Raw genomic sequence first — 10,244 nt, forward strand, 5'->3', positions numbered from 1 at the left:
TGTTAAATGTCAACATTATGGTCAAATATATCTCCATAAGTCCAAATCGGTTTTTTGGGGTACCTGTCCGTTATGTAGGCACTTGGACAAAAGGCACAAAATTGAACTTTGAAGTTTATCTCTTCTTTAAATTTCTCCATCGATGCTAGCGTTTTAAACTTTTCATTTGTAATAAGTTAACCCTTCAAGTTTGTATGTTTTGAATTTGCAATGTTATCAATTTAAGTTTGAAGTTTTATTTTAAATTACTTATGTAGTCTTGTATCACATTCTCAGCTTTTTATAATTTTTAGCACTTAAATAGCCGTTGGGAGTCTTCATTCCAACAACATATTCAAGATATACACAAATATATCATTAACATATACAAGATATACACAAATATACCACTTAAATAATTTTTTTTTTTAAATTAATTCGAAGTGGGCCGGGCCCCTGATGGGCCAGAACCCGGGTTGTTGGTTGGCCGGGCTACCGAGCTAAATGGCATGTCTGGCCCAGCCCCCTAATTTTTCCCACTAGCTCAGCTCACCACCCTCTTACCTGGTTGGGGGGCCGGGTTAGGTGGGCCGATCCCGAGCCGACCCGGCCTAATTGACAGGCTTAACCAACACCATCGCCAATTTTAGAAGTAGATGAACATAAAATGGTCAATGATGACTTCAGTGGATTTAATCATGGCTCGGATGACTTTGGAGAAAATGAAATGAACTCGTATGGACTAGAAAATGTAGACAAAGTTGACGAGCTTCCTGACAATTTGAGCAATTTTATTGGGTAGCCTGTTGGACAAAAAAGTGGTTGATAGTCAAATAATCTGGAAAATTGTGAATGGGAATGTGTCTTTTTGGTTTGATAATTGGACCAACTTGGGTCCTCTATATACTATGCTTCCAGTGGGTGTCAAACCAAGGAAAACAAAACTCTCAGAAATCTTGGTGAATGGGCAGTGGAATTGGAATGGGTGGATTCATATGCTTCCCCAGTTTGTGGTCAACAGAATTTTGGAAATGCAAATCACCCTCAATCCAAATGGCAAAGATAAACCAATATGGATTGCTGAGAATACTGGAGTGTTCACATTGGCTTTAGCTAGGCAGTTCTTCGAAAAGAAAAGGCAAAAAAATTGGATCAACACAATGAATTGGCGAGAAAGGTGTCCACTTTCAAAATGTGTTTTCTTGTGTGGAAGGCTCTTGGGATAGGCTACCTACTGATGCAAAAGTCTCTAAAATGGGAATTCCTATCCAAACTACTTGTCCTTGTTGTAATTCTCAAACTCTTGAAAGTGTGGATCATCTTTTTAGCACCGGTAAGTTTGCAAATGCGGTATGGAGAAAACTGGTAGGTCCTTTTGGTATAGCTTGTTTTAATATGCCTTTCAAACAAGTGATGATTAACTGGTGGAAGTCTGACAACTCAAATCCTGTTCAAACCTTCTTGGCTAGATGCCTGCCTATTATTGCTACATGGGAAATTTGGAAGGCGGATGCTTTTCTAAATATGACAAAGTGAAGCCTAATGTAAATAGGACTTTGAACTTGCTATCCTTCTCTATGGCTCAGTGGTTAATCACGTGTTTTAAAAATTAATGTTGAGCATAGATGGGATAGTATAGCTATCTTGATTAGGAGTAACATCCGAGTTTAAAGTTTACACTCCTATTATATGGTTCAAACCTCCTACTAATTATGTGAACCGAATACGATGGAAGTTGTAGGGGTGTCATGTGTGGGGGAGGTGGCTCTGTTAGGAACTCCTCTGGCTGCTTGATATTTGCCTTTGCTCTTGCCCTTGGTAGAGGTACTAGCAACTGGGCAGAAGCTAGTGCCCTCTCATATGGTCTTAAATGGTGCATTGCTAATGGCTTTACGCATATAAAGGCAGAAAGTGATTCAAAGTTGTTGGTGGAGTGTAAATGGTGTTAATCTTTGTTCCCTGGAGGATTGCCAAAGAAGTACAAGAGCTTAACTATGCCATGAGACAAGCTAATGTCTCCTTTAAGCCATTGCTTTAGGAAAGTAATCAGGTTGCTGACAAATTAGCCTCTCTTAGTCACAATTTCTCTGAGACTAAGGAGTATCAAAACTTTACAGAATTGCCAGCTGAGGTTAAAGGTTTACTTAACATGGATAGATGGAGTCTTCCAGTCTTCAGGATCTCCAACAAGAAGAAGCACAACATCACCTTCAAACCCCCTTGATCATATGTTCTTTCTGATTCATAGTGGACAGAGTAGGATTAAATATGTTGAGGATCCCTTTTGTATAGGCTGGATACCTCGTGCCATTGCACAATACTTTTTTGCTTACCATCTGTGCATTCACATCATCTATGATTGTAAAAAGATAGGTTGGTTCTATCTTTCAGTCACGAACAGGGAGTTAAGCAGGAACTTTTTGCTATCTCCCTCAAAGTTTAATGTAATGATATTTAAGATGAATAAAATGAGTTAGTTCGAAAAAAAAAAAAAAGAAAAAAAAAACACACACACACAATACAACCACACTCTTATGGTGATAGTACAAGTTTTTTTAAAGGGTAAAGTTTCAAGGACAAGAAGGAGCTAACCACATCACTGTTGCTAGCTTGTGTGAAGAAGCATTTTATGTTTCGTATGAAGAAGAGTTCCAAAAAAAATTGATTTGTGTGGCTTGCATTGATCCTAGTTGCCCGTAGAAGCTACGTGTTGTGAGGTATTACAGTTGTGATAGATTTTATATTATCAAGTACCATGCCTAGCATATATGCGGGGTACAACATTTTACATCCCATTATCGGCATGCGTCAACGAACGTCAGTGGTGAATAGTACAAGAACAGGTATATTGACAGCAACGGGCCATCTCCGAGAGAAATTAAGAGTGCGATTGCGGCAGATTTACATTATCAGATTAGTTATTGGAAGTGTTAGAAGGGAAGTAGAGGGACAAATTTGACCCTTTTCCCTTAAGAAAATTATTTTTTTCATACTAACTATAAAAAAAAAATATTTATCTCATCGTGATGTATTCTTAATTTCTGCGTGACTAAAATCTATATATAATACTTCCTTCGGATCAAAAAAAGAGTTCACTTAGCCATTTACACACCCTTTAAAAAAATACTAATTCCTAAATAAAAATAGGTTATTTGACTAAACTATCCCTAATTAAATAGACATTGGGATTTGATCATATAACACTTAATAGGGGCAAATATGAAAAAACAAGGTTATAAATTCTTTCTTGATTTGCTAAGTGGACTCTTTTTTTATCCAAGAAAAAAGCTTAATTGAATTTTTTTTTTTATCCGGAGGAGTATAAAAAATTTATGACAGGAAAGTGATGTGACAATTCATTATAGCCACCATTCCTATTTATCTTTTTTCTCATTTTTTAGGAGTTTTCTCTAATTTTTATTTACTTATTATTGTAGAAAAATAAATGTGTCAATTACTACTCCTCTATTCATTCTTATTCTTCAATGTTTTTATTTAAATATACTACTCCACTAATTCCTATTCTTTATTTGTAAGAGAAATTAAAAGTTTCAACATTGACTACTCAAATTAATATCCTTTCTTTTTGTCATTTTTTTCCATTTTCCTGCGTCAATCTACTAAATTCAAGCAAGTCCTAACTCATGTAGTTAACGGAAAAAAAAAAAAAGTTTGATCATCTTCCTTTGCCTAACTCATGTAGCTATAGACTATAGCACTTCCTGCATTTTTCAGTTATCTTTTTGTCTTCTTTATTTGTTTTCAAATTTTCACCTCAATACTTATACCAATTAAACTTCTACTCTTAATAATTTCATTAACTTCATGATTTTTAAGTCTTCATATTCATAACCCCAACTATTTAATTTTCAAATTTAAGACACCTTATGGTATTCCTCAATTTTTCCCTATATAAATTCACAATTTTTTGCTTCATGAAACCACTATACAAGACTATTCCTTTTCATTATAAGGAAAATGTGTTTTTTTTTTCTTTTTGTTTACTTGCTCGTGTGTTCTCTCTATGCAACTTCTTTAGTTTGAGTTTTTATGAATTTTGAGTGTCGCAAGTCTGTATTTTCGTCTAGGCTCAAATTAATTTTTTATTACTTTGTCGGGAATCTGCTAACTATTAACGAAGTTTCAAAAAATACCACTAATTGCTTAAAAGGAATATATATTAAATATTGAACTACACCCTTCTTTAGGTGTTTCTTATGGTATGAAGAACCATTTTCATTTTCTTTATAAAAGATTTGTTCATTTCTTCTACTTTCAAAAAATTAGCAAAAGAATTGACAAAGTCAATCATATTTAATTTAATAAACCGAAATTCATTTATAAGAATATCAGCAATATCGTCATGTAAATTTTTTATCACAATTGAGCCAAGATGAAGTGAACCGGTGACAATCTCAATGTACTACTGTCATACGAAATGCTCATAATGAACTAAAAGTTAAATGAAAAATAATACTAAATGTTCTTGCAAAAAAGAAATTTATTATAAATTACGTAAAATATAAGTTTTTTTTCTTTTGCTTTTTCCAACTATTTGCTTTTTTTTTTTTTTTTTTTTTTTTTTGGAGATGTGGTTTTCTTTATTTTTAAGACGGGTAATGGAAATATTGAAATAACAATAAATTTTGATGTCTTAGAGTAAGAAAATAGAGATTTGTAAGAATGAAAAAAAATCTTATTTTTTAGAGTTACTATAGAACAGAGGAAGGTAAAGAGGCAAAAAGGAAGAAATAGTAATAAAGGAATAGAAAACAAATACTGTAATAGATGATAGAAACGAAATTGGCAAGAGGGATTTGTTTAGATGATTATGAAAAATGAGAGAAAATACAAGGATAATGAAAGGACAATATATATATATATATATATATATATATATATATATATATATATATATATATATGAAATAGATACTTATCCTTTTTTTCCTCCTATTTAGTCTCATCACTTTTCGTTTCTTTTTTCTTTTACTCGAATAGAAGAAAGAATCATCAAACAAGAATTTTACCGTTCAATGAAAGCAAGAAAAAAAATCAAGTCCTTAAATATATGAGTTCGAACTATATTAAATTAAAAAAATCATGTATTAACCTTATAATATATGAAACTTTTCTTAATAAATTATTCTTTTCATTTTAAAGAATATTTGACAATAAATGTAATTCTTATAACCTCCAATTCTACTAAGATGTCTATATAGTGATTTTATTATTTTTTTACTTCTACGGTTGAATTTTTTTTTTGTTCTATCTTGATTAAATTTATAGAAGAATTATTTCTAAACTTGCTGATGTTTTTTATAACTGCGCGAAGCGCGACAAGTTTCCTAGTTCCATATAATATTAAACCTCGTTGGTACTTTTTATACTTAATAAAATAATCTTTTAGTGAGACGTTATTATTGATATCACCCGGCAATATATATGCATACCTTATTAAACAGAGAAAAACTAAGGAACATTTTGATTAATTAATAATTTTGTATTAATTAATTAATTTTAGTATATACTTTTAGCAAATCAGATCAATATTAAATTTTTCTTATTAAGAGTTGAAGCTTAACTACTTTAGAAGGCAGTTAAAAAGTAAGTCATCTCAAGGATTTTACATGTAGAAATGTGTCAAAAGAAAAAATAAGAAAAGCTATACCTAAGGGCTCGTTTGGTTAGAAAACAAATTATCCCGGGATAACTAATCCCGGGATTAGTTATCCCGGAATTGTTATTCCACCCTCAATATGGGATAAAAAAACACTATAATCCCGGAATAACTAATCCCGGGATTAGTTATCCCGAGTTTTTATTCCAACCAAACGTGGGATAAGACGACACTAAATTTTTATCCCAGGACTACTTTTGCTTATCCATCATACCAAACGAGCCCTAAAAGAGAAAATTTAACCATGTACTTCAAGAAAATGACCAAATTTACCCCCTATACTATGCCTGTACCTTGGCTTATTTAACAAAAAGCTAACGGCGAGAGCACACTTTTTCAAATAGTATAACGACGGTTAAATATAAAATATTTTTGAAAGTAGAGGGGTAAATTTGACCCTTTTCCCTTAAGAAAATTATTTTTTTCATACTAAGTTTAAACGCATAATTTATCTCGTCATGATATATTCTTAATTTCTTTGTGATAAACATCTATATAACATTAAACTTGTTTGCTACTTTTTGTACTTAATAAACTAATTTTAAATGAGATGTTATTATTGAAATCTATACGTACACCTTATTAATCAAAATATCATAGGAACTTTTTATCTCCAAAGCTATGAGAAGTACCATTCACCTGAAAAATAAAGATGAAAAGATATTGAACATTTTACCATTGTTTTACTTATTTATTTATTCTATACCAAAATAATTATAAAAAAGGACTATTATTTCCGTATTTTTTTTTATTGTAAATGTAAAAGAGTTAAATTATTCTTCTTTTTAGTTTTAATAAAGATGATACACTTGACGGTTTACAATCTTTCATCATCCACGAGAAAGGAATATTTACAATCTTCCAAATTGAATTAACTACAATCAAGTATATATCTTACATCAAACAAATGCCCAAAAAATAAGAAACATAAAACAACTCCTGAATCAGACAAGTAAAACGGCAATTTTGGAAAATTGGCAAACCAGATGGGCAATTTTGGATATATATATATATATATATATATATATATATATATATATTACTATAATGATTTTGTTAACTGAGTGGAAAAATAAGGGAAAATGTGTCACTTTCGTAATGGCGAGGCTATAGTTGACCCCAGCTTTAAACGGAGGGTTTGTAACCATTTCGCTAACTATAAGGCAATTTTAGCTTCCGTTATTACTTTTGATCACTCTTTCGAAAGCACTAGGATTCCTTTTTGTTTAGTTTTTTCTTTGCCAGGTAATACAGCATAAAATATCCTTCGATTGATCCCATACAAGTCAATGTGGATCCTTCTAGTCTAGTTTAAAGAATCAATGTGGATCCTTCTAGTTTAAAGAAATTGGATAAAATGTGATGTAAGAAGCATATTAGGAGGAGATATGAAGAGAAAAAGGATGTTGTAAGTACCAAAAAAAGAATTTGAACACAAAAAGTCCAACAACTAAGTAAACCATCAAAGTTAATAGTGTGTCAAAATACTACTAGTACATGATAATACTACCTGATGAAGAAATGAAATTTTGAAAAGCTTCATGAGGGAAAAAAGAAGCAAGAATTGGAAAAAGTAAACACCTCAAAATTTTCTTGACAAGAAAAGAAAAAGAGTCAACTTAAGATCCTACCTATGTATATACAACAAAAATTGTTACATCAGCAACCCATCCCTTGCTCTTCTAATTCAGTTTCCTTGTTGACATCAGCAGGAGGCAAGAAGCAGTCCATTGACAAACCAGATATATTGAAATCAATCTCTTCAATCATCCAAGTCTCCTCAATCTTTGCTTTATAATCTATGTTCTTTCCATATCTGTAAATTGTTGCTGCAGTCTTCCCACTGTGAGCAACATTGATACCTTCAATATACCTATAATCTTCAAGCATAGATTCCATGCTTGTTTCCCAGAATACATTACTATCCCCCTTTGGTGACTTCAATCTCACTAACTTTGTGTCATCAAATTGAATGAGAAGACCTGTCCTTTGGCTGAAGTAGCCCCATATTGTGTGATGGACAACTTCAGTATTAGCCGTACTTTGTGCCTTGACCATGTCTATGCTTGATTCTAGTTTTAGAATGAAACATTCTTCATCCTTAATAGTCTTCTCTCCAACACAAATAGCATTCAAGAACAAATTGGCTGTTGATCTGGGGTCCAGACCCTGTTTATCAAGATATATATAAACTCACACGCAAAATGATATGAAAATGAGTAGAAAGGAATTAGAAAAAACATGATTTACTTTGCTATCAAGATGATGCAATATAGGCAGGCAGTCGAAAAATGTCAAGAAGTTGTCATTCATTGCATTATGCCAACTATGTCATCGTTCTAACTTCTAGCATCAATATATTCTAAGGGGTACGTCAAAAATCTGTTAAAGGGTCTCGGAGGACCTTTTCAAGATCGTGGAGCACACAAAGATAAGACATGATTTACTTGCATATCACGAAAATGTTAAAATTTGTCTATGTTAGCAACTAAAATACGTTAAATATTCTCATATATAACACATTTTGGCATACAAAATTAGGTAACCATAATAGCATCAAAAGGGTACCTGGAAAAACCTTCTAAGGGGTCTTGGAGGACCTTTTGAAGCAGTAGAACTAGAGGAAGACTGACTCCAAGCAACCTTACCATTACTTCCTGCACTTACCTTGCAACCCGAAACAACCAATTCTAAAACCCACAGAACAGGATTCTTTTGCCAAAGCACAAATGCTCCAGCCTCACTGTGGCATTTGGAGCCACTTTGATTCATGTCTGATGTAGACATCTTTACCTGCCCTACTGCACACATGCTATTCAGCAAATTTAACGCCGCCTGCCCCCCACATGCTGCTACGTATTGTTGTACTATGTATTTAGCAGTAGAATCCTCCTGATCGGTGACCATAACAAGTAAGAGTGAAACTGAAATCTAAACAACACAATCAATTAAAAGACTCTTATAACATTTGCATGCATCATTTTTTTCTTTTTTTCTTTTTTTCCTTGAGATAAATTGGAATAGTTCATATATAAGAAGTTGAATTGTTGCCCACAAGAGAATCTGCCAAGGGCAAATTTTTTACACAAGTACAAAACAAGAAAATAGTCAATAGCAGCATTGAACGTAGGAACTAGACATAGTTTCTCTTAACTCTCTTGGAACAATATAAAAAAGCAAATACAAAATTTAAAGCCTATAATTAGCAAAATTGCAAAATGGTTAAGCAAAAATAAGAAGTTACATAGCAAGATTTAATCCAATTTAGGAAATCACATTCATGAATGTTCAAGTTTGACCATTTTCATGTTAAAATATTCAATAACAATTATTCTAATCAGAGAAAAAGAAATAAAGAATGGAGTGGTTACCATTGAAGCATCCCTATGAGGCAATTTAAGAGCATGATCGAATTGAACTTGAAAAGGGACGAGAGCAGAGCCAACGATTTTAAACAAGAACATGAATTGATCAACAGCGGCATGATGAGATGAATATCTGTCCGCGCTTTGAGCCCTCATAAGATTGCGCATATTCTGCCATTGTGTGGAAGCATTGCTACCCATTTTGTTAAACATCTCTTCTGGTATTGGGACCTCCAACACTGTCTCCAACCCATCTTTCTTGTTCAAATTTGGACACAATGTTCTCATGGGGTATGAAACCGATCTTGTCCTTGGTGATACAAATCGACCCCACCCAACTAATTAACAACCCGTATTTCTTCTAGAGAATCTCTTAATTGTTCCGGAGCAACTAGAAAGAGATTCTTTAACCAAAAAGAATTCGGTTCAGATGTAGGATACCTATCCAGAAGTTTTCGCAACTCAATCATAGATGATGGAATCATCAAAGAAAGGTAATTGTAATAGTCGTTTGTTATGGAGACCAAGAGAGAAATGAAACAAGATTTTTTACACACAAGAAAGAGGAAGTTTGCAGGAAAGAACCTGCAAGAATTAGAAAAAAAAGTCTTCCTCCTTCCTGCATGTTTGAATGAAGCAGGTGACTTTTTTTTAGAAGTGAGGAAGAGGAGAGACAGGTCTCTACCTTCCCTGCCATAGGTCTTCCTTGGTCGTAGAAGTCGTGTGGGTAACGATATTGGCGGGGAATAGTAATCTTTTTAGGACTTTTGGTTATATGCTCTTCACTTTTTTTAAGACTAGCGTTTGAACAATTTACAAAAACAAATTCGTGAGAAAAATAAGTCGTGGTTTGATATGCAATAAAATATTCTAGTTTATAATAAGAGAAAATTAAACACGTACATGAGAGGTTATTGATAACGTTTTGAAACAGCAATTAAACTAAATTTTCAAAATATATATATATTCAAGGTTAAAGCAACTGGGCTTACATTATTTTTTGAGAAATTCTTTTTAATATATTTTAACCAAGGTATTTTTATTTTTATTTTGGTTAATTAACCAAAGTATATATTAGACTCCCAAAGTGAAAGAAAATGCTACATTCCAACTTCCATGAGGACTGTTGTAAATAATATTATAAGTGAATGTCCATGTATTGTAAAATATGTATTTATTTATACTTGGAGAGCAAGTTTTGGTTGGAGACCAATGTAACTA

General features: G+C 32.7%; 1 protein-coding gene across 2 annotated transcripts; it reads right to left on the reverse strand.

Moving 5' to 3' along the window:
- Nucleotides 1-7,086: 7,086 nt before the first annotated feature.
- LOC132036744 (uncharacterized) lies at nucleotides 7,087-9,722 on the reverse strand. 2 transcript variants are annotated; one of them, XM_059427126.1, is made up of 3 exons: nucleotides 9,030-9,722; nucleotides 8,227-8,589; nucleotides 7,087-7,827 (listed from the first exon to the last, which is right to left on the reverse strand). In XM_059427126.1, exons 1-3 carry the CDS (start codon nucleotides 9,309-9,311, stop codon nucleotides 7,318-7,320), a joined length of 1,155 nt encoding a protein of 384 aa, XP_059283109.1. In that variant the 5' UTR covers nucleotides 9,312-9,722; the 3' UTR covers nucleotides 7,087-7,317. The 2 variants fall into 2 exon arrangements, with proteins under 2 accessions (XP_059283109.1, XP_059283110.1); XM_059427127.1 differs by having other exon boundaries at nucleotides 8,227-8,550; nucleotides 9,030-9,719.
- Between the last annotated feature and the right edge of the window lie 522 nt (nucleotides 9,723-10,244).

This window comes from Lycium ferocissimum, chromosome 11, assembly GCF_029784015.1.
Source record: "Lycium ferocissimum isolate CSIRO_LF1 chromosome 11, AGI_CSIRO_Lferr_CH_V1, whole genome shotgun sequence".
Lineage (NCBI taxonomy): Eukaryota > Viridiplantae > Streptophyta > Magnoliopsida > Solanales > Solanaceae > Lycium > Lycium ferocissimum.